Below are 25,263 nucleotides of genomic sequence, written 5' to 3' on the forward strand. Positions count from 1 at the left end.
CCCATTTAAACAAAGTTGGAGTATGAAAATGGATGAACCAACGTGTATTAGTACGAGGCACATGTCCCTACTTTCTAAGGGATATTGTAAGGAAATTTTAATCTCAATATCTAATTTTCCTAAGATCCTATATTAGAATATAATATTGGATCTTTCATGTGGAGATTTAATTTTTGGAGAAGAAGGTCAAGATTTACATCCATTTCGTAAGAATAATTTTTTATTCTCTCTTCATAAAATTAATTTGCATTCATTTCTTATAGGACTTAAAAAAATATTTAAAATCTCAAAATAAGATATATTATTAAAATAAAAAATAAAAGAGATTTTGAGAGTGATATAACACCGCGAGATCTACCAAAAATATAACTAAGATTTTAAAATGAGATCTTTTATTGGAGATATAGTTTTAGGTTTTTATTTAAGTTTCATTATCTTGAATTTTGCCTCTATTAATTTTTATCATATTATATTTTATTTGGAGTAAGAGAAATTCTTTTATCAATAAATATTAATTTATTAATTTTGTTAGAAATATTAGTAAAAAAATTCAACCAACTACTCCTTCTTTCTTCTCCTTTCACTCTTAAGTCTTTCCTTCGTAATCACACTACCAACCTAATTTGGAGTAATTAAGAATTTATTTTCTCTCATTAGCCAAAATCCGAGTCATCACAGTACACCAAAGTGTGGTATAGGTGGGTGGGACATGACTGTGGTTTCATATGGTTAGTTTCAGTTATTGCAATTGCAGAGAGGACAAATTAATTATTAATCCTAATCATATGCACTTGCTCATTGCTGTCTCTCTTTTTTCAAAATAATCTTTATAGATCTAAGATAATAAAAAATCTGCTTAGTATTGATTGCATCTATGTCTTTTCCTTCCAAGTAATAAAAAATTCATGCACATTGGACTGAAGCTTCTCTTATATTATTACAAAATCCACTGTTGTTTCCTAAAAGATTACCAAAATAACAAGGAAATAAGATTAGGCTAGTGGTTAAGAAGGCATGCTTTGATTGTTTTCTATACTCTTCACAACATTTATGGGTCAGTACTTCAAGTTCAAGCTAACGTCAATAATGATTTAGGGATATTTGGAAGAGCTTTTCTAAATTTTAAGTGTTTAATTTGTCTTATCATACAAGTATTTAAAATGAAAACTAAAACTATTTATAAATTTTTAATACATAAACTCTTTTTAAATGATAAATTATGTTTTTAGTTATCGAATTTTTTACATTTTTTATTATGGTCTCTACACTTTAAGTTGAACTTAACTCGTCTTTTAACTTTTTTTCGACTTAATATTTATATTTTTCTGTTTATTTTTAATCTTTAAACGATAACATGACACATAAGTTTATTATTATTTTATTATAATTTGATTTCTAACAACTCAAAACCACCAAAAATTATTTCGTTATGAAAAAATAAACTTAATTTTCCAACATCAAATCCATAAACAACAAATAAAACACCCAAATCCAAATTAGACGCGAATGTAAAATCAAAATCAGTAGACTCAAGTCCATATATCAAAATCAAACACAAATTTAGGAAATAAAATAGTACAGACAAGTCCAGATCAAATGCAAACACAAATTTAAAAAAAATAATAAAAAATTGACATAAAATCATTAATTACCCCAACTCTAACCCTAATTGAATTGAAGCTCCATGCAAATCCAGGACTTCGATTCAAACTCGTTGCATTCTCAATTACCGTCAATTAAAACTTCCACAGTTTTTAATCGATTGAAATCAAATCATAATAAAATAACCATAAATTTATGTGTAACGTCATTATTTAACACAGATATAAGAACTAAAATATTAGATGAAACAAAAGTTAGAGAATTAGTCAAGGTTAACCAAAAAGTGTAGGAATCAAAATAAAAAAATCCAATAACTAAAAACATAATTTATCCCTTTTTAAATATTTTTATGAGAGTAATTTATGACTTTTTTTATAAAATATTTTAACTTAGTTTCATAAGTTCTACGCTAAAGTTTGTCAACTTAAGCTACGTTTGTGTTGCCGTTGAAATCTTGATAGTGTGAATTCTCATGCACTTTAACGCAAAAGTAACAAAGAGAGGCATGCATGTAACATCCCTTTTTAAAAAATAAATTAAAAAGAGTTTTATTTAAAATAAATAGAATTTTAAAAAAATAATGAAATTTTTGTAATTAAATAAATAAGGAGAAATAATTTTATTAATTAAAATAATGATTTAAGGTAAATAAAATAAACATGTGTTTTTAGAAAATAAAAAAAAGATGTTTTATTTATTTATTTAATAAGGAGTTAAATAGAACTCTCTTTTTATGAAAAAATAAAATAAAGAAAAATAAAGTAAATAATAGATTCAGAATATCTTAACTATAAATAGAAACATATTATGTTAGTTTTTACATTTACAATACATTTCTACACTCTCTTCTTCCTTAATTTGTTCTCTCTTCTTCCTCTTGGAAATCACCTTTTATGCTAGGCATTTTAGTATGCAGTTTAGTTAGATGAGAATGACTCTTAGAGTATGCTACATCTAGGTGAGAGATAATTATAGATCCTTCTTGGGTAGAAGTTGCTTTAGGATGAGAGGAGACCTAAGATTAAGATTAGACGCCCCTAAGTAGTAACTGAACCAGGAAGTTGTTCTAGGATTCCCTAAGTTAACCTTAACTTGTGTTAGAGATGACTCAAGAGAGTTGAAACTTTTGTGAGGTCTTTACAGGGAGTAAACTCTGAGTTTCATAGAGAAGTTAGTCACCGTAACCAGTTGAGTGATACCTTAGCCGAGGAAGTCCTTGTTGGAGTAGTAAAATATTCAAAGTAAATTTTAAGTTTAGAGGAGTGCTTGTAGGAGGCCAAGTAGCGGCCTATGTTTTCTCAACAGCTCAAGACTCATGAAAGGATTTATCCTACGTATGATCTAGAGTTGGTAGCCATGGTGTTCGCCTTCACATTTTGAAGGCATTACCGTTAGTCTGTTGCGTTGTGAGAATCTTAGTAGTTGAATTCGAGGTAGAAGATATGGGTAGAATTCTTAAGAATCTTGTTGTGTGTTAACTCATTGGCAAGTATACCAAATATCCAAGTAATAAAGACTTAGAAGTCTGAGTGTCAATTTCCATAGAAACTTTATTTTGTACTTGTGTTGGACAATTTCCAATTTATAAGAGAAAAGATGAGATAAGGTAAAAGAAAAGATGAGTTTAAAAGAAACAATAACTGAAATAATAGATAAAAAGAGACAAAAGATATAAAAGGGAATTCAATGGGATGAGAATGTTAGAACCTAGCATGCCTTATTTGCCTAAGATGTGTTATTTGTGATTTTTCTCTATCAATCATGTGAATTTATTCTACCCACATCTATTAGAATACTTGCCCCTGATGTCTCACAATGACAAGCTCATTTTACCTATCTATCTCCCAAATGTCTTTGCAAAGAGTCAATAGATAAAATGCATGAAATTCTAATTCTAGATGTTTGCTTTGATGCATGGGTATAATGCAATCACTCTATGTCTAGCAATGATTTTATTAAGATACCCCTTCCTTTTAGTTCTATTAGAAATTATCCTCTGTCGTGCGACTAATTCCTAAAACAGATGCTTGCAAAACCTTCATTGTTTTTCTATTAAAGATTGCCCTCTGTCGAGCACCTAACCCCCAAAGATGATGTAATGATGAATGATGCATGAAATTAAAAGTAAGAAAGTATAATAAGAAAGAAAACACCTATTTACATTGATAAATATTAAGTGTACAATACATCTTTTGGCTTTTTAGGCCTGCCAGGCCCTAACTAAGGGTTTAGCCTATCATAGCCATAAGGGGTCTTACACTAGAAAAGGGGTACAATAACTAATGGAGGAGAACGGATGGAAAAAGGGAATAAAAAATGATGAAAGAGAAGAAAGAATTCCCTAAGGGAAAGTTTTCAGGCTTTAAGTGTGTATTAGAGTAGTGCTCTGAGACTCGGTGTGTCTTTTCTCCTTGGCTTGACTCCCTTTTTTATAGTTGTTGGAGTAGACTTGGACTTGACTCCCTTTCTATAGTTGCTGGAGTGGACTTGGACCTGATGCAAAAAAATCTTCCTTATTTATATTTATGATATTTTCTGAATTTTTTTACTTTTAATCCCTCCTTTTCATATTTGTAAGCCATAAATAAGAAAAATATCAATTCTTAATATTTAAGTAAAAAATAATTGCTAAATAAATATTTTTAAAGATATTTTCAATATATTTTTATTATAAAAAATAACTCATATTTAGCAGTTATCATTGTGAGTTTAGTTACAACCGCTAGAGCTAGCTTAATAGTTGGAACTTGAGTAGGAAACCCTTGATTTGACCAGTGTCCTAGTTAGAGAGTTAGACATCGAAAACAACAGTCAAACCCTCAACCTTAAGTGCGAAGTTATATAGTGGCGTGAGTATAGGTGTGTCAAGATTACCTTAAGCTTGAACAAGTTTAGGGAAGTGAGGAGTTGTCTGCTTTGCTTATCCAATTAACACCTAGTTAGTATCAGGTAGGAAACCTTAGATTGAAACCGTTAGAATCCCTTGAACCTAAGTAAGAGTTATGAGTCAAGTATACAAAAGTGAAGAAGATCGTGTTGAGGAAAGAGACCTAGATTCGAAGGTAGGTAAATCATGTATTCTCTAGAGTCGCGTGTGGACTAGGATTGGAAGAGCGTTGAAGTCTCGAAACTTATACCTCTTTTCTTGAATCATCCTATGTTCGAAAAAGAGTCGACCATGTGGTTAATCGTGTTTCCTTGTGTCTGTATGTTCGTTTTAGATTCTCATCAGTGTTTCCTATGATATTACCCAACTTTAAATAGTATGTCATTCACATTCTATTATCATTGAGATATCACTCTCGTGAGAAAACTTGACTTATGAAATACTATTATTGATGAAGCGAGATTCGTTGGGCTTAGTCACTAAGTGAAAAAGAGTCTTGTGGTCGAAGTTGCTGAAAAGCGCTTTGAGCACACCGCCTGGTATTGGGAACCAGATGTGTAATATTTTTATTCTCGATCTTTCAAGGAAGTTTCGGGGACGAAACCTCTTTTAAGGGTGATGGAGTTGTAACACCTTGTTTTTCGTAAAATAAATTAAAAAATATTTTATTAAAAATAAATAGAGTTTTGGAAAAATAATGGGGGTTTTGTAATTAAATAAATAAGGAGAAATAGTTTTATTAATTAAAATAATAGTTTTAAGGTAAATAAAATAAATATGTGTTTTTAGAAAATAAAAAGAATGTTTTATTTATTTATTTAATAAGGAGAAAAATAAAGCTTTCTTTTTATGAAATAATAGACTCAGAATACCTTAGCTATAAATAGAGACATATTAGGTCAATTTTTATATTTACGATACGTTTCTATGTTCTATCTTTCTCCCAAATTTGTTCTCTCTTCTTCCTATCCCAAAACTCTGTCTTTTTTCTCGCATACACCCAAACTTGTTTTAATAAAACTATGATATTGAACTCATTAACCGTTGGATCGTCCTGAAAATTTGGTACTACCTTTGGAACTCATGTTCTCACATTCTCATTGTTGGGATTTGTAAAATAATATCTGTAGAGAGAGAGAGAGAGAGAGAGAGAGATGTCCCTCGAATAGAGACGGTGAATTTGAAGCTCCAATCCCTTCTCCTTTTCTCTAACACTTAAAAACTCTAGCAGAGCGACCGGGGGAGAAGCTTGAAGAATCATAGAAAACTGCTAAAGATGTCATTATCACTATCAGACTACACACGTGAGCCCGCTTAGAGGTAATTGATGAGTTATTCACAATTGAGGAGTAGTGAGAACACGTGTAGGGATCCTTAGACGATCAATAGGGAAGGGTTTTGGGGTACTTCTGCAATTTTGATTCTATCTTTACAATTATAATTGCGAATTATATATGTTTGACGGGCTAATTGATGTACTAATGCAAAATTATTGTGAAATTTATGTGTTCTTGTGTTAAGTGTAAACCCTAGAAATTGGATTTTTTTTCTAATTAGCGTGAATTGATGAAACTGAATGATTAGTATGATGTCTTTACTAGTTAATTTGCATTATGATTTTATATTTGAATCTAGCATACTGTGATAAAGAATAAATAATCAAAAGAAAAAAAAATCTCTCTGTGTTTGTTTTGCATATTGTGGTATATTGAAAAAGGTATCGTAATGTTATATTAAAATAAACTTTCAAATAAACCGAAATCGTATGCAAATTTTTATGTCTTGTACCACTGCACTTTTGATATTTGACACCACACACATCAATTGCACTTTATTAAAGAACGTGAATTATACTCTAAATAATATTCTCTTTAGTTGCTTATTTTATACAAATTATTGCCTTTGTCTTGTATCTTCCCACGATAATGATCAACATGTTATATATACATTGCAATAATAAAAGTAATAAAATAATAAATTAAAGAAATTTGTAAAGTTAATGCTTATTAGTAATTTCTTTTGATACAATTTTAATTTAATTGTTGTAGAAACTCTTTTTAATTGAAAATAATATAATTCGATTTAATATATATATATATATATATATATATATATATATATATATATATATATATATATATATATATATATATATATATTGTGTCATGCAAATATTACTAATGTGTGATGTGTATATGATTCATGAGGCATGATAAAATTGTTATATTGAGATTATGGAATTGTGATTGAGAGTATGTGTAAGTGATAAATTGAGTATGTGTTGAATTATAAGATACATGTGTATTAAGATATTGATGCATTGAGTTGTGAGCTATGAATTGTACAATCACACAACTATAAGACTCTTTAAGGGAGATGAGTTAATGCGCAACGAGTTTTATGATGAGATCCACTGTGAGAACCCGACGAATCTAATCACTTTGAGACACGACGAGTTAAAATGATTTTGAAAACAATTGAGTAGTTGTGTGTATTGCATAGTTCATAGGTAAAATCTGTATTTGTGTCATGTATATATTAATATTGTGTGATGTGTATATGATTCACGAGGATTGATAACATGTTGTTTTGGGATTACAACATTGCGATTGAAATTGTGTGTGTGATAAATTGAGTATGTGTTGAATTGTAAGATACATGTGTATTGAGATATTGTATGCATGGAGGGTGACGAGTTAATGCGCGATGAGTATTGTAATGAAATCCACTATGAGAACCCGACGAGTTTAATCACTTTGAAGTGCGACGAGTTTAAATTATTTTGAGAATAATTGAGGAGTCGTGTGTTTTGTATAGTTCATAGATAGAGCCTATGAGTTAAAATGTTTTCTAAGTTGAACTTGAATCAGGAGGAAGAAACACTAGAGTCTAGGCCTTGGGGGTAAATACACTTGATTTTAGTGTTCCTCTAAGCCTATGTTGATCCCATCTGATTGGAGCATTCTTGCAAAATGAAGTGACCCTAACTGGTCTCCCTATGATTTTACCTAGTGAGAGTGACCTAACTTACCAGTATATAGCTTGTTTTGTCATGTACTCCTAAGCGCTCGACGAGGTTTTTCACTGACATGATACCATATTGCATATAGGATTGAGTCTTAGTATATCTGTTGCATAACGTCGGTGTAATGATCATTATGACTTGTTATGTGATGGTGTGTAATGAATTGTGTAAGTGTGAGATACAAAATTGTATTTGAAATGTGTTGTCTTGAATATGTGATTAATCGTGAAGGCATGAAATGTGATTTGTGATGAAATTCTAGGACAAGTGATGTTACGTGATGAGTGTTGAAATGATGTGAATTGTGCCAAAGTTAAGCCTTGTTATACCTATATTGTTGTTATAATTATATTATTATTATATTTTTATCATACCTATATGCTTTCGTTTATCTCTATTCATGGAGGAATGTGATGACTCATTCCATGTGTTGTTTGGGTTTAGATTTTGTGATGATCTCGAACCTTATGTTTATGAGAGTAGATGACTAAGTGGATTGCTTTAAGGAATCTCGTATTGGAGGATGTTGGGATACAATGCTCTAATAGGATGTAACATTGGGGGCATAAGCTTTTGTTTTAATTGCATAATGTTCCGAACATGTTATTTTACTTTATTTTATTTTGCTGCTTAACTTGAGTTCTTTTGTAAACTTGAACGATCTTGTTGTGAGTCAAACATATTTCTGATAAGTTTTATTTAATAACAATGAAGTGAATGTGGACCTTTTACTCACGTAAATTTATTTATGATTTTATTAAATAAAATTGAATTTTAATTAGATTCCGTATTTTATATTTTTTTTTTCAATTTATATTCATGTTGGAGTAAAAGGTGTAACAATGCACAAACTTACACTTAAACATATTAAATTAAACCCTTGGATTATAAATTCTCATGTAATAACCTTTTTGTCAAATAACAACTTAACTAATTATTTATCGAAACACATGATAATCCTTGATAGATTTAAAAACTATATTAAAAGTATACTTACCGCACGCCATAATAGTTCAGAGAAATAATATTAATGAAAAATTGGCTGTCCAAGTACTGTTACGTATTTAGTAGCCTTTTAGAATTCTAACACATCATTATATGCGTGAAGATGACAATTACATATAGAAAAAAAAAATTACATTGACTATGGTTCTGTAAAAAAAATTACATATAGAAAAAAAAGTGAAAAAAAGAAAAGTTTACAATTCCACATTGACTATGGTTGATTTTCTTTTTAAATCTAGGATATTTATTTATCGGAAGACAAGCATTACTCTTTCGAGATATTGTGATCTAATCAAGGGACTAATATTTTTCTATATACACATACTTATGATCAAACTTTTGATTAAACACTTTTAGAAAACAAAATTATGTGCCAATCATGTGTAGTTGATGCCACACCATGTTAGTACTACTTGAATCATGTTGATGCTAAACAAGTCATTCTCAACCACATTTAACCCACATGCTACTAAAAAAACAAAACCAAAAACATTGGATCACAAATTCACAACCGTTAAAAAGGGGGTAGACAGTGGGGAGGAGTGAGAAGAAACAATCTTGCATTAAAGACAAACAACCTGTTCAAGTTCAAGATTACTACACCACCGTCCATACATTTAACATGTGTCAGCTAAGGTTACAACTGAGCATATTCCTCACAAGAGATTGCCTTTGCATTTAGCCTTCCAATCATATTTCTCTCTATATCCTCACTCAGCATAATAATAAGCAGGTCCTAAAACTTGTACTAGCCTCACAAAAACCAACCATTTTTCCCATCAAAGTTACTTACAACTTCTCAAATTTTTCTAATTTTCTTGCTCCCTTTCTTTTCTGGTGTGTGCACTTCGTCACTTTTTGTGCCATTCAAAGGTGCAGCATAAGAAGTAAGAGGAAGTTGCCTAGTGTTTGAGATGTCTGGTGTTCTTCTTTGGGTGAGTTGTGGACCCAAGGAGAACCCCATCTCCATTGTTGGTCTTGCTGGAAGAGGTGGCAGAAGCCAGAGGAGGTTTGGACTGTGCAATGGGATCAGTTTTGCAAGCTTTTCACCAGCAGTGGCAGACCCTTCAAGATCCTCAGAGGAGAGGGTATATGAGGTGGTGTTGAAGCAAGCAGCACTGGTCAAGGAGAAGAATAAGGGCACCAAGAGAGCACTGAATTTAGACAAACCAACAGTTGAAGGTGATTTAACCCATGGGGATCTGTTGAGTGCTGCTTATGATAGGTGTGGTGAAGTCTGTGCTGAATATGCCAAGACATTTTATCTTGGTACTCTCTCTCTGTCCTGTTTTGGTCCTTTTTGTTTTTCTTAATCATTTTCCCTTGTTCCAATGAGTTTTTGTGCATTTTTTTAAAGTTCATTATAATATCAGTTTCATATTAAGAAAATTCAGTCATTGACTAACTGTTGTGAAGAAGTAACCCCCTTCATGGTTCAAATTTTAAGCTTCTCTCATCCTTCTTGGTTGATTCTAGAGGAATATTCACTTAAGAGAGGGATCTCTATAATTCACTTTTGCCAATTGTACTATGCCTTCACTTTGTTGCAAAATGTTTACTATAATTGAAATGGTTTATTTATTCCCAAGGCAGCGTGGATCAACAGTCCATTCAATGATTTCAAATTTTGGTCACTATTCTTTGTTGGTCTATTTAATGTTTCTTAGTATATGTTGTTGTTGTCAATTTGATTGGTTAATTGTGAACTGCAAATCTCAGGCACACAATTGATGACCCAAGAGCGCAGAAAAGCCATCTGGGCCATATACGGTATGTGTGCTTATCCTAATTGGCATTCTACAAAAGCTTATCCAATGAGGCTTGGGTCCATTTTTATTTATTTTGAAATTGACTACACTTTGTGCATGCAGTGTGGTGCAGAAGAACCGATGAACTAGTGGATGGACCTAATGCTTCTCACATCACACCAAAGGCCTTGGACAGGTGGGAGCAAAGACTATACGATGTTTTTGAAGGCCGGCCTTATGATATGTATGATGCTGCCCTCTCAGATACAGTTTCAAAGTACCCAGTTGATATACAGGTAGACCAAAAGCCCAAAAACTTCACTCTGAAATTGAACCTTTTAGTTACCTTTCCTAGTTTGTGGGGAAAATAAATCTTCATTTACATCAGAATTCAAACTAGTCAACAAGTATTCATATCCCACATCAATTTTAGATATGGCCAAAATAGAGCTTATAAAGGCTTGGATAATCCTTACTGATGAGCTAGCTTTGAGCTAAACTCGGCTCATCTTCAAGATGGTATCAAAGAATCGGGTAGATTAATATTGAGTCACCCTCAACTGTTTAAACATCTACCTGCCCTTGCAACTTTCCCAAAGACGTGCTATTCTAAGTTTGAAGAGGTTGTGTTGGAGTTGGACAATCTTTTCAGGTTGAGTTAGCCTAGTTCAAATTCAAGAACAAGGAAAATGGTGGTGCTCGATTAAAGCCGCAAAACATGTGAGGATAATGTACTTGCTTGGTTCAGCTTATTTTGAGAAAAATGATTCCTTTTTTTTCCTCTTTAAAACTTTCCGAGAAAGCTTAAAACCAGAAACAATTATTTTTCCTGGAATGGGCATTACCAAACATGCCAATTGTCTTAAGATACAAGCCCCTAAAAAAACATGATGGAATCTGGTCGTTAGCTGATGGCTGAATTGTTGTGACTTGTAGTTGGTAATGAGTAAGGAACTTGTGTTCTACAAGATAAGTGTTGAATTGTATAATTTAGAGTATCTAGTGTTCAGTTATGTATAAATTACTTAGCATTTAACAACAATAGGGGGTACTACTTATTTTTATGTGCTAAAAACTAATCCAAGTTCCAATGAATTGTCTGTTTGAATAGCCATTTAAGGACATGATTGAAGGGATGAGGCTGGATCTGAGAAAGTCAAGATACAATAACTTTGATGAACTCTACCTTTACTGCTACTATGTAGCTGGGACAGTGGGACTCATGAGTGTTCCAGTAATGGGGATAGCACCAGAATCAAAGGCTTCGACAGAGAGTGTCTATAATGCTGCATTGGCACTTGGCATTGCTAATCAACTTACCAACATTCTCAGAGACGTTGGAGAAGAGTAAGGATCTTTAAATACAACAATATCTTGTAGTTTTAGTATGACTGACATTCATACATAAAAACCTCAATTCCAAGAAAGTATATCTCAACAATAAAGAAGTGAAATTCTGCAATTCAACTTAATTTAGAATAGCATTTAATTTCAATTATCAATATAATTTGAGGTAGAATAAGGAGGGAAGGAAATCTTCAAATCAAAATGATATTTTTTCTATTAAACCAAAGAAGTGATGTACTTTTCCTTTCCCAATGAGATTGCTATAGTAGCCGTGTAAAACTATGATTTATGTTAAAAAAAAAATCAGTGTAATAAAAATGATTTGTTAGACTTTTCATTAAAAAAAAAAAGGAGCTGTTATTTCTTAGCCGTTCTGACCCTTAAGCAGCCAACAAAATTATGTATCTAATTATTACTTGTTTTCTTGATCATTATAGTGCAAGAAGAGGAAGAGTATATCTTCCACAAGATGAATTGGCACAAGCTGGCCTATCAGATGATGACATTTTTAGAGGGAAAGTTACCGACAAGTGGCGCAATTTCATGAAGGGCCAAATACAGAGAGCAAGGATGTTTTTTGATGAGGCAGAGAAGGGAGTTTCAGAGCTCAACTCTGCAAGCAGGTGGCCAGTATGGGCATCTTTGTTGTTGTATAGGCAAATCTTAGATTCTATTGAAGCCAATGACTACAATAACTTCACTAAAAGAGCTTATGTAGGTAAAGTTAAGAAGCTGCTATCACTACCTGCTGCATATGGAAGAGCACTTCTAGGTCCCCAAAAGTTGACCAAAATGGTTACGAGAAGTATGTAAAAGTTGTTCCAATGAGCATCAAATTGTTTGAGCTTGTAAATTCTGTTCACTAGAAATCAGAAAGCTATAAAGTGTATATTTTTTTTCAAGTTTTAATAGTATACATCTCAAGTAAAAAATATTCAACAGAAATCCATTTAATATTCAGTTTGGAAGTAAATATTTTGTTCTTGGCCAAGCAACATTTAGCAATTGACTGTTATTTGGTTCACTTGTAAAAAAAAAGGGTTCTAATTTATTTAACATTCCAAAACTTCCATATCATATTTGGCGATTGACTGATTCTACTATAACAAGATATACTTGTTATTTGTTAACAATGACAAAGTTATGGGTTAACAAAAGTATTAGTTAGTTTCGGACACAGGAATGATAACTAATCTATACTAGAAGTTAATAAATAATTTACACATTAACAAGTTTATGAGATGGGTAGAATCTTAAAGTGTTGGAATATTTGAACTGCAAGTGGATGAGAGACTCGGTGGTAACTAATCAACTTTAGGGAGAGAAGAAGAAAAAGGTATGCATGAGACAAAGTTATCTGTTTTTTTTTTTAAGGGATTCAAAGTTAGTTCACAGCAAATAATTCACAATTTATGTATACTATTGACCTAATGAAATTAAACCCTCTTGATAAAGAAAGTCATCTTTTTGTTTATAAAATTGTTACTACTTGGTTTGACATATCCCTAATAGTTCCAAACATAATGATATACACGATTTTCATTATTTAAATAAGAAAGAAAAAGAATATTATGCATCACAGTATAAAATAAGTCTTATAATTAATTATTTTTAATTGAATGTCAACATAAAAATATTTTATATTATTAGTGTGTGACACAAATATTTTTCATTTTTCATTTTAAAAAGATGTGAAACAAATATGATATAAAATCTCTATATTTACGTGCTTCTCGTTTCCATAATGAAAGTTGTGGATGCTACATTTCTATTCTCTACAACTACCTCTTCCCTCATCATGATTTCACATTTCTTCTTTCACTTTTTCTCAATGTCTTATTTAAATTATTTTTCTAAAATTATTAAATATCAACTAAACATATTCATCATAATAATATTCTTAAATATAATATTCCTAAAATGTTTACATTCTCAAGAATAATTCGTGATTATAATCATGAGAAACAAACACATCGTAAAATTTCCATATTCATGTTGTTTCTTATTTTCATTATAAAAGTTACTTGCATTTGTATTTGTACTATCCAAGACCTATAAAATACACATGACATTTCAAGACACGTGTCAGCCTTGTAATAGGATCATGGACACTCGACCCTTAGCGGTGAGGCTCCCTAACTGACAAGTTATCTCTAACATATTAATATCAATGTTGTTAATGGCGAATGGCGGTTCATGGCGGAAAGTCAAAAATCCGCCATAAAAATATGGCGGATGGCGTAGCGGAAAATGGCGGATGTCATAGCGGACACAAAAAAAAAAAAAAAACATATATATAAACTCATTGAAATTGAAAAAAACAAAGGATTGCATTCAAATAAACTAAAAAAGTTTCATAAGTTCATACAATAATCAAGTACCAACACCAAATAAACTCATTAAAGAGTTCAAAATAAGAAAATGATAAAAACATAATGCAAAGTGCAAAGTGAAGGTTGAGGCTCTAATCATCTTCTCCAATCCCAACATAATCATCTTCGTTGTTATCATATGGTAATGGAGCATCTCCCTCTCCCTCTTCCCCATCAGACGCCTCAAAATTGACCATGATTTCTTCTTCTTCAGATTCAACATCAATATTCTCCTCAACATCTAGATCCTCATCATTTTCTTGGACTGCTTTTTGCTTCCTTGATGAAGATCCAACAACCATTGCCTGTTTTTAGAAGTTTGGGCAGCAGCAACACTTGTTTTTTGCTTTTTCCGCCTAGTATACATCCTACACTCTCCAACCCCCGAAGCCTGATACACAGTTGCCCAATTTAGAGCATCATCATCTTCAAATACCAAATCATTTCCAGCATCATTATCATCATCTTGATCCATCTCTCCCACGAGCCATTCATTGCATACATCAATATCATTAAGAGAAATTGGATCAATTTCATCTCTTGCATTATATCTTTGCTTCAATTGTTGGTTGTATTTGACAAACACCAAATCATGCAACCTCTTGTGCTCAAGCCTATTTCTTTTTTTGGAATGAATCTACAACATAACAAATAAATGTTGATTTCAATCTCAAATATACTCCAAATATAACTTGATCATCAAAATTAAATAAAATTAAAAAGTATAGTTAGAGTTTTGTCACAATTACTTGCTCAAACACACTCCAATTTCTTTCACATCCTGAAGCACTGCAAGTCAAACTCAAAATCTTAATAGCCAGCTTCTGCAAATTTGGAGTTTGTGACCCAAACATTCGCCACCAATATGCTGCAATACCAATTACCAACCAAGAGCATAACTTAGAATTCTGAATTCTAACACTAATACATAAAAAAAATAGTATGATAAAAGTTTCTTACTAGGAGAATGGGTTTTCCTTTGAGCCATTGCAAAGTCGGAACCAAAGTGGTCAGCACCAATCTTGTAAAGATGCAACTCGGTTAGAATTTTCTGTTGCACATCAAATTGTGGAATCAACTTCTTAATGCACTCAAACAAACCATTGGTGACCTCAAAATCAAACTCCAAGTCAGTGTTGTCATAAAAGAACTCTGGATTTAAAAAGTGGGCAGCTGCATGCAATGGCCTATGAAGCTGACAATTCCATCTTTTATCAATGATTTCAAACACATCTTTGTACTTGCTTTCATTGTTGTTGAAAGACTTCATAATTGTTTCTTTTGCCTTGTCCATTGCTTCATAAATATAGCCCATGGCTGGTTTCCTTTCACCATCCACAAGACGAAGCACTTTCACAAGTGGAGCCATGACTTTAAGAGTGTAAACCACACTATTCCAAAAAGAAGGCATGAGCACTACCTTTGCAGCTTCTTTTCCCTTAGGCTCCTTAGATAGCTTGTTCAAGGTCCATTCATCAGAAGTAAACATCTTTCTAATATTGGCTTTCTCTTTGTGAAGCCTTTCCAAGGTTAGATAAGAAGTGGCAAATCTAGTAATAGCATGTCTCACCAATTCCCTCTTGTTTGTAAAATTTCTCAACAAACTTAAGGTACTAGAATGGGCATAGATAAACCCAACTAGATTAATTGCCCTTCTAATGGTCTTCCTTATCAAGGGAAGCTTCCCAATATCTTCAAGCATCAAATCAATACAATGAGCTGCACAAGGAGTCCAATAAATATGTTTCCTTTTCTCCTCCAACAACTTACCCACTAAAACATAGTTGCTCCATTATCGGTTACAACTTGAACAACATTCTCTTCTCCAACTTCCTCCACAATGGCATCAAGCAACTCAAAAAGCTTTTCACCTGTCTTCACAAAATCAGAGCCATCAACAGACTTCAAAAACATGGTACCAGCTTGAGAGTTAATCAAAAAATTAATGATGCATCTTTGTTTCCGATCAGTCCATGCATCGACATAATAGTACAACCATACTTGACCATTGCTCCCTATGGCCTTTCATCAAATTTTCAGTATATTCAACTTCCTTCTTCAAGAGTGGAACTCTGATGTCATGATAGCTAGGAATGGGCAAATGTGGCCCATATTGACCAATGGCTGCAACCATGTTCTCAAAGCTTTTCAATTTAATGAGGTTGAATGACAAACCTGCTTGGTACCAAAAGCGAGCAATATGTTGATGCACCTTCAATACTTCATTCTTATCCATTGACTCTCTTATGTTCATTTGCCTCAGCATCTCCATTTTTCTCCGATTGATTGCATTTTCTGGATTCTTACAGAATTTGTCCATTGGTCCTTTTTTAGTCCCACACTTTGTCTTTGCACTTGCAGCAGCATTACAAGAATCCGCAAACTCATCTTCTTCACTTCCATCACATCCAATCGGTTCACCAAATTCAAAATCTCTTATATTTGCCATATTACCACTGCCAGAAGTACTGTAAGTGGTCCCACTTTTTTTTGTAGCCATATATTCCTTCAACTCTTCGATTACATTTGGGGGAGTTTTCTTGCAAGCTGCAACGTTGCCCGACTTCCCAATCAGGTGTTGTTTGGCTCGGGTTATTCCTCCCTTAGTGATTTTTCCACAAAAATTACAAACAATGGTGTTTGTATCTCCTTCCACTAGTGAATGGCAATATTTCCAGCCTGGGTCTGCCTTATTTTTCCTCGTTGCACTTGCAGTAGCAGCATCGGATGATGGTTCAGCCATTTAAAAGAGGTCTGAACAGAAAAAAAAAAATTGTGGTGTCAAATACGAAAAAAAAAAAACAGACTGTTGACAGTAAAAAGGGGTGTCAAATAGCAAAAGGAAAAAAAAAAGCTGTAGACAGAAAAATGGGGTGTCAAACAGCAAAAAGCCCAAAAAAAATTAAAAAAAAAAAGAAGCAGACCGCGTCTTCTTCCTGTCTTCTTCTTCTTCGTGCGTTCACTGCGTTGCCGGGGTCTTCTTCTTCGCTCGTCGCCGCCGTTCGTGCGTGCTGCAGGGGGTGGTGTCGCGGCGGCGGCTGGGTGGTGTCGCGGCTGCAGGTAGGCTGTTGGGTGGTGTCGTCGCGGCTGCAGGTAGGCTCGTCACGGCGGTTCTCGTGCGTGCGGCTGGGTAAGCTGTAGAAGTCGCGTGCGGTTCGTTCGTGGGTAGGCTGAAGGCAGGTAAGGATGAAGCTTTTTATTTAAAGAATAGCCGGGTAGGGTTGGGTCGGGTCGGCCCAACTCCTACCGCGGACAAAAACCCACGAAATCCGCCATTTCCGCCATTTCCGCCACCCCACCACGACCGCCATGGCTATGGCGGCCGCCATGGCGCCGCCATCCCAAACCCGCAACGCCACCGCTATTCGGTGGCGTTTTTTCGAAATTCCGCCACGGAAAACCGCCATGGCGCCGCCATGGCCGCCATTTAACAACACTGATTAATATTTGAATATATTTGAATGCCATAAGTCAAGAATTATCTGCAAAGGCTATAATAGCCTCTACAAACAAGGATCCGCAGCTACGCTTCACTCCTATAAATATCAAGTTCCATCAAACCCTTAACACATACATCCATACACTTTAGCACACGAACAACAAGTCTATGCACATCTCTCTTGCTCACTTGAGCCTTATTTAAGCATATACTTGTTTTATCTCCTAACTCATGTACTTACTTGAACGTTGGAGTCATTTGTTTTGTAGGTCTCCCCTCCTATTCTCTCAACAAAGGTGTCTCTCCAAGTCGATGAGTGAAGTCCGGGAGCCCACTTTGACCACGTTGTCTGTGACATCCTCTATCCCACACATATATGTATTAATAATAAAAAAGGAATAAGAAATCAAAATTAATTAAAAGTTTTTAAAATATATTTAAATAAAAACATTTCAAATGGATAAAAGACTCACATTCACTTTACTATTACCAAATAAAACTTGTCAGAAACATTTTTTGCTCAAAACATCATGTAATTAAACAAAACTCATGTCCTAATATCACATCCTATCAGAGCATTGTGTCTCGACGTTTTTCAGCACAAGGTTCCTTAAAGTAATTCACCTAGTCATCCGCTCCCACGAACACAAAGTTCAAGATCATCACAGGATCCAAACACAAACAACACACTGAGAGTGAGTTATCACATTCCTAACTAATAGAGAGAAACAAGACAACATGTAGATATACATATCATATAAATGAAATATAACTTACTTAAACATAGTTCACGTCATTCCACCACTTTGTCGTGTAACATTACATCACAACACAACACGCCTCATTCATTTTCACATCATTCACGTACTCAAGGATCAAAACACAATATCACTAAATCAATCAATACACAAGCGCTATGCAAGAGATACACTAAGACTCAATCTTATATGCAATGTGGTACCATGTGAGTGAAAAACCTCATCGGACGCCTAGGAGTACATGACTAGACAAACCACACATTATTAAGTCAGACCACTCTCACTAGGTAAAATCATAGGGAGACCAGTCAGGGTCACGCTATTTTGCGAGAATACTCCAATCATGTGGGATCGACACAGGCTTAAAGGAGCACTCAAACCGGGTGTATTTACCCCTAAGGCCTAGACTTCGAAGAGTCTGTTAGGGCCTCTTCCTCCTGATTCAGGTCCAACCCATAAAACATTTTAACACAGACTCTATCTATGAACTGTACAAAACACACAACTTCTCAATTGTTCTCAAAATAATTTTATCTCGTTGCGCTTGTGATTAAACTCGTCGGGTCCCCACAATGGTTCCTATCATAATACTTTTCGCACATTAACTTGTCACCCTTAAAAGGTCTTATAGTCGTGTGATTATACGATTCATAGCTCACAACTCAGTACACACAACATCTTAATGCACATATATATTACAAGTCAATACATACTCAATTTCTCACATACACTCGATCTCAATCACAATGGTATAATCTTAATTTAACATGTTATCACACCTCATAAACCATATATACTTTACCTATGAACTATGCAATACTCACAACTACTCAATTATTTTCAAAATCATTTTAACCCGTCGCACCTCAAAGTGATTCAACTCGTCGGGTTCCCACAGTGGATTCCATTACAATACTCATCGCCTTTAAAGGGTCTTATAATTGTGTGATTGCACAGTTTATAACTAACAACTCAATACATACAACGTCTCAATACACATGTATCTCACCATTCATCACATGTTCAATTTGTCACTTACTCATAATTTGAATTACTATTTCATAATCTCAATATAACAATTTATACAAAATGCTTCTCACAACATGGGGGAGTAAAACCCCTCAAATAATTCCACCCAATCATATTAAAATCAATGAACCAAAATTATAGGTCAAAAACACGAAAACATCAAGAGCACTCAAGTTTATCAACTAATTCAAATTAGAACATCAATTGGTCCGTCAAACACAACGATATTGTATTTATAATTGTAAAGGAAAATTATAATTCAATAAACATCCCAAAATAAACTCCAATTTAATTTTCTAAGAATCCCTACACATGTTAATTCTAACCATAATTGCGATAAATTCATCTCTTACCTCTAAGCGGGCTCACGTGTGTAGTCTGATAATGATAGTGACGTCTCTAGCAGTTCCCTAAGATTCCTCAAGTTTTTCCTCTATTTTCTTTGTTGGGATTTCCAAGCGTTAGAGATAAGGAGAAGAGATTGTAGTCTCCAATTCACTGTCAAAATGGGTTTCAAAGGTGGTGTCCAAATTTCACGACGATCCAACGGTTGATGAGTCCGGGATCATAGTTTTACTGGGATAGGTTTTGGGTGTATGTGGGAATAGAGAAAGCTCAGTGCGAGGGACATTGCTTCCATCATGAACATTATCTTGAAAATCCCAACTGCGGGTGTGTGTAGAAATAAGTTCCTAACCTCATGTTCAAATTTCATGACGATCTAATGATTAACTAGTCCATGATCATCATTTTACTGAGACATGTTTAAGTATATGCGGAAAAAGAGAGAGTTTTGAAAAAGGGTAAAGGGAGAACATATTTAGGGAGAGAGAACAAATATGTGTTGTAAATGTAAAAAGTGACCTATTACATCTCTATTTAGGGTATTCTTGGTCTTTTATTTATTCAATTTTTCTTTATTTATTTATTTTATAAAAATGAACTCTATTTTATTTTCTATCAAATGAATAAATAAAATATTTTTTTTATTTTCCTTCAAACCATTATTTTAATTAATAAAGTTATTTCTCCTTATTTATTTAATTATAAAAATCTCATAATTTTTCTAAAACTCTATTTATTTCTAAATAATTTTTTTTAATTTATTTATGAAAAATGACGTGTCCTATCTGCGTAGATTTTGGTAAGTACAATATTATTTCTCTATTTCATAATTTCACAATTCTTCTTCCAGAATTTTAAAAAAAAATTTAATTAAACAAAACATATTTATTTTTGTCTGAAATTATTAACTATCAACCAAACATATTCATATTCACAAGAATAAAATTCCTAAATATTATATTCAAAAGTAAGGTATTATAACTTGAAAGTCAAAATAATAATATTTTCTTCGTCTCCAATTATAAGACTCTTTCAACTAAATTACATTTTTTAAGAAAATCAGTTAATATAGTTAAATTACAAATTTATCATTATAGGTTTAAATATATTTTCAATCCTTGTAATTTAACATTTTTTGTTTTTTGTCCTTATAAAATTATATTTAGTTTTTAATTTTTGTAAGTTAATTTTGTTTCATTTTCATCCTTATAACACTTTAGGTAGCACTTTGAATAGTGAAAAAAGTGTTATATAAAACAATACAAGAATAAAAAATAAGACAAACATAATTTGCAAGAACTAAAAACAAAAACTAATTTTACAATGACAAAAAATAAAAAAACACTAAATTAAAAAGACTAAAAAAATATTTAAGTCTTATCTGTATTATCATTCTATAATTATTCTTTTCTTATCTCTTTATTTGTTTTTTATTAATATTTGAAGAAAAAATAATTAAGAGAATGTGAAAAAATTAATCAAGTTTAAAAATTTATGAAATGGATCATATAAGGAGGGAAAGATGGAGGATAGGGGTGACAAAACACATTCGACCCCTCAGACCAATCCGTTTTGACCTATTTTTTTGGCGAGACGAGTTTGGGTTTTTAATCCGTCAATTTCCTTCGACTTGTCCCATTTTGATCCGCTAAAAAATGAGTTGAGGAAAAAATAGGTGAGTCAATTCGTTTATCTATTATTTTGTTAAAATAAATAATTTAGTATTTATTTTGATATTTTATCTATATATTTGTTGATTTTTGATTAGTTTATTTTTTATTTAAATAACTTATTATTCAAAATTTAAGATAATATATTTTTTCTTAATATTTTAATTTTAACGGGTCAAATAACCAGCCCACCATCTCGATAAAAATGAGACGAAATAATACTTTAAACTCATATATGAAATACGCGATGAAATGGGTTTACCTGACCAACTCGATTGCCATCCGTAGTGGAGGTAAATAGTAGTAGGGAATACGCATGCCCTTGGTTCCTCTACAAAATCAAAAGGGTTTATCTGAGAAACCTAGACAGTAGACACGGCAGATGTTGTCCTTGGTCTTCTCCACAACCACGGATATTCCAAAACCCAGTTACCTGTCTTTGTGGCAATAGGTTAACTTCAGTGTTGTTATGCCAAATCTGACAACGTTCACTGAAATCTGTGAGTGAATAAATGGTTCCTAATTTTCTCATTGCAAGGTTAACTGCATCATTATCATCGTTCACACACCACAGGAGTACCCAAACCCAATTGGGTTCTCTGCTTCAACACAAACACAATGCTTTCCTTTTTTTCTTCAATTCATTCTCTTCTGGCACCTCTTCTGATTCTGAATCAGATGGAAACTACCACAAAGGTGACACTTTTACTGTGTCTTATCTCATCAACTCATGTGGGGTGTCCCCAAGAAAAGCCAAGGAACTCTCCAATAGGATCAATTTGAAAACCCCAGATGGCCCAAATGCTGTTATTGATCTTCTCAACAACTATGGCTTCACCAAAACCCATCTTGCAAAACTTGTGGAGAAACACCCTTTGGTGCTTGTTGCGGATGCAGAGAATACCCTTTTGCCTAAACTCAAGTTCTTCCGTTCTATTGGGCTTTCCAACACTGATATGCGTAAGATTTTAATTGCTAACCATACCTTGAACAGGAGCTTGAAAAAATTCTTCATCCCACGTTATGAGATCCTCAGACGTGTACTTGGTGATGATCAGGAAGTTGTTAGAGCTATAACAAATTCCCGATTTGGTTTTACATATGGTGACACAATGAACTTGGTTCCAAACATTGAGGTTTTGAGGCAGTCTGGTGTGCCGCAAGCTTCTATCACTTTCCTGATGATCAATTCTGCGACTGTAGCCTACTGGAAGCATTCCAGATTTGTGGAAGCTGTCAACACTGCTAAGGAAATTGGGCTTAATCCCTTGAGAACAAATTTTATTGTGGCCGTTGAAATGCTTCTAATTAGGAGCAAAGCCGTATGGGAATCAAGGTTTGAGGTTTATGAGAGGTGGGGTTGGAATCGCGAAATGGCTCTTCAAGTATTTCGAAAGTTTCCCTGTGTTATGAAGTTGTCAGAGGAGACGTTTGCCAAAAAAATGAGTTTCCTAGTTAAAGATATGGGTTGGTTATCAGAAGATATTGCTGAATATCCTCAGGTGATAGCGTACAACTTGGAGAAGAGGATTATCCCTAGATTCTCGGTAATCAAAATCTTGAAATCAAAAGGTCTGATTGAGAACAAATTGCACTTAAGTGCCATTATTTGCATAACTGAGAAAAAATTTCTAGAGAATTTTGTGGTCAGTTTTCAGAAAGATTTGCCTCTCTTACCAGATGTCTATGGTGGAAAGGTCAAGCCTTCAAATGTAATGTAATCTTTGACGGTTTTTTCTTGCAATTATCCTAACAGCCAATTTGTCTATTTCAATGCAAAATTGGACTTTGATTTGGGTCGCTTTCACTTTTTGTGCCTGCATTTTGAGTTTTATTTTCTTGGGTGGAGAGATTTTTTTGTCAGATTTATAGCATATTGACTTTATTATCATCGAGTATATAACATCCTTCTAGTGGTGATTTTCAATTCAATATCTTTTTTTTTTGGAAGGCAAAATTAGAATATTATTAATAAACTAAACAGTACCAGGGGTACTGAAGATAACAATTACAAGGCACTAGGTGCCACCTTCCAAAAACAGAAAACCAAACCCCAACAAAGCCCCACACAAAGGACACCAATACAGATATCATTTAACCAAAGGCCTCCACAAGATTGGTAGACCAGTGGTTATAAGATGTATTGAAACCTTTGTCTCCAACTTTTAGCCAAGACCAAACTAAAAATAATGCCTCCTCCAAGACTTTCTGCGGTTCAAAAAGAGTGCCTTGAAACAGGAGAGAGTTCCTATGCTGCCATATTGTAATAGATAGAGCAATCCACCACATGCCCCGCCTACTGTGGTTACTCGAAGCAGCAAACCCATCACAGAATTGAATAAAATGGCTAGCCGGATCAGTTGGAAGAGCTCCTATACCCCGGATCCATCTCATGGATTCCCACCACAGCCCCTTAGTCATATTGCAGTGGAAGAAAAGATGCCCAGCCTCCTCATGTTGACAGCCACAAAGAGGGCACATAATATCCTGAAGAGTGCTATCTTGGTTTATTTATTTCTGTTGATAAAGCACAACAGATTAAAAGAAGAGTGCTATCTTTTGTAGGATAATTCTGATATGAATTTTATCTTGATTGTTGCCCTCTTGTTTCAAATATCTTTTTTTTATCCATTATGGTAATCTTTACAATTATGACAGGACGAGAGTTTAGTTACTTAGAATAGTTATAGCTAGAGATTTAGAATACCTGGTTACATTACAAGTATGAATTAACTTACATTCTGTTTTGCTTTTATTTGAGAACTGAGGCGTTAGGATCTGGATTAGTACTCATTCTCTATTAATAAAACCAGAATGACATCAACAGTGATGTGTCGGCCTTATATTTCAGTATTTCCTGTTGGCAATGTCTGTGCATTGAGCTTTTCTGCTCATTCTTTTTCCATTGTTGTTCAACTCCTCAGTGAACATATGCAATACACAGGCCGAAATGACTGAAAATAATGTTATCATTATATTCATGAAGGAAACAAAATAAGTTCAAATATTATTTAAGTTAAGAAACCAATAACGTCCAAGAAAATGGAAAAACAAAGCTTTGTCAAGACTCAAACATGATTGCCAGAATTAAAACACTACCAGACATGCAACACTAACAAAACTACTTCCAAGTGCCATTTTATATTCAGCTGTTTCTTCAAAATTTCAAATGAAAAACAATTGAATAATAATGTAAAAACCATAATGTATCATGATGATAGAATACAGTGTTGTTCTGTCAACATTCTACTGTTAGATACAGCAATGGAAGTGTCTTTTTCCCTCACCATTGTTCTCTTATACATGATAGAGTCCCGGCTCTTATTTTTGCATGTTGTTGCTCTGAAGTTAAATTCAGAGAATCATTGCAGCTCCGCTGTGCAAATGGTGTATGCAAAGGTCGTCAACCTCGTTTCTAATATTGTGATCTTTCCTTAATGCCTCTCAATCAGTTTCTCTATCTTCAAAAGTGACAATTCAAAAGTTTGCCACATCCTGGGATTCCTTCTTGCCTAGTCTTTTGCTGAAGCTAAATTCTAAGCTGACACAAGGTATTTGTGAACTACTTTGGTTGATAATTATTTTAGAAGAGTGAAGATTAAATGGAATGAACCTATGAAACTCTACTTTAATAAGTCAGCAATAAACATAACCCATGATCCTATACAACATTGTTGACAAAACACATTGAAGTGGATAAACATTTTGATAAAATGCTAAACTGTGGTTAGACATGTACTCCATATGTACCTTCAAAAGTTTAACTTTCGAATATTCCTTTCAAAGGATTGTGAAAGGATTTTATACAAGCTGGGAATGGAAAATATCTATTCTCTAGCACGAAGGGGAGTGTTAGAAATAAGAACATTTTCAATGTTGACCTTCTTTCCAAGTTGTCTAGATACTTTATATAATTAGGTTCAATACATCTTAGGAAGTAGTAATAACTTAATTGCTCTCTTCTAAATAGTAGTTGGCAACGATTTTCTTTGTAATCCTTGTTAATATAAGTAGTTCATTGGATTGAGTGGTAAAA

The 25,263-nt window shown here is 33.5% G+C and overlaps 3 protein-coding genes across 4 annotated transcripts; 2 read left to right on the plus strand and 1 right to left on the minus strand.

Annotated features, from left to right (window-relative positions):
* Positions 1 to 9,199: 9,199 nt before the first annotated feature.
* Positions 9,200 to 12,584, plus strand: LOC100776503 (phytoene synthase, chloroplastic-like). Its single transcript, NM_001252997.2, has 5 exons — positions 9,200 to 9,788; positions 10,239 to 10,289; positions 10,391 to 10,563; positions 11,379 to 11,614; positions 12,052 to 12,584. Exons 1-5 carry the CDS (start codon positions 9,434 to 9,436, stop codon positions 12,425 to 12,427), a joined length of 1,191 nt encoding a protein of 396 aa, NP_001239926.1. The 5' UTR covers positions 9,200 to 9,433; the 3' UTR covers positions 12,428 to 12,584.
* A 1,246-nt stretch (positions 12,585 to 13,830) lies between these two features.
* LOC102666366 (uncharacterized) lies at positions 13,831 to 15,763 on the minus strand. The gene is made up of 3 exons (XM_041011776.1): positions 14,947 to 15,763; positions 14,736 to 14,854; positions 13,831 to 14,623 (listed from the first exon to the last, which is right to left on the minus strand). The coding sequence occupies exons 1-3, from the start codon at positions 15,686 to 15,688 to the stop codon at positions 14,228 to 14,230; spliced, it is 1,257 nt and encodes a 418-aa protein (XP_040867710.1). The 5' UTR covers positions 15,689 to 15,763; the 3' UTR covers positions 13,831 to 14,227.
* A 5,698-nt stretch (positions 15,764 to 21,461) lies between these two features.
* Positions 21,462 to 24,051, plus strand: LOC100786128 (transcription termination factor MTERF15, mitochondrial). 2 transcript variants are annotated; one of them, XM_003553102.5, is made up of 2 exons: positions 21,462 to 21,727; positions 21,906 to 24,051. In XM_003553102.5, the coding sequence occupies exons 1-2, from the start codon at positions 21,697 to 21,699 to the stop codon at positions 22,946 to 22,948; spliced, it is 1,074 nt and encodes a 357-aa protein (XP_003553150.2). In that variant the 5' UTR covers positions 21,462 to 21,696; the 3' UTR covers positions 22,949 to 24,051. The 2 variants fall into 2 exon arrangements, with proteins under 2 accessions (XP_003553150.2, XP_014625735.1); XM_014770249.3 differs by having other exon boundaries at positions 21,462 to 24,051.
* Positions 24,052 to 25,263: the final 1,212 nt, after the last annotated feature.

This window comes from Glycine max, chromosome 18, assembly GCF_000004515.6.
Source record: "Glycine max cultivar Williams 82 chromosome 18, Glycine_max_v4.0, whole genome shotgun sequence".
Classification (NCBI taxonomy): domain Eukaryota; kingdom Viridiplantae; phylum Streptophyta; class Magnoliopsida; order Fabales; family Fabaceae; genus Glycine; species Glycine max.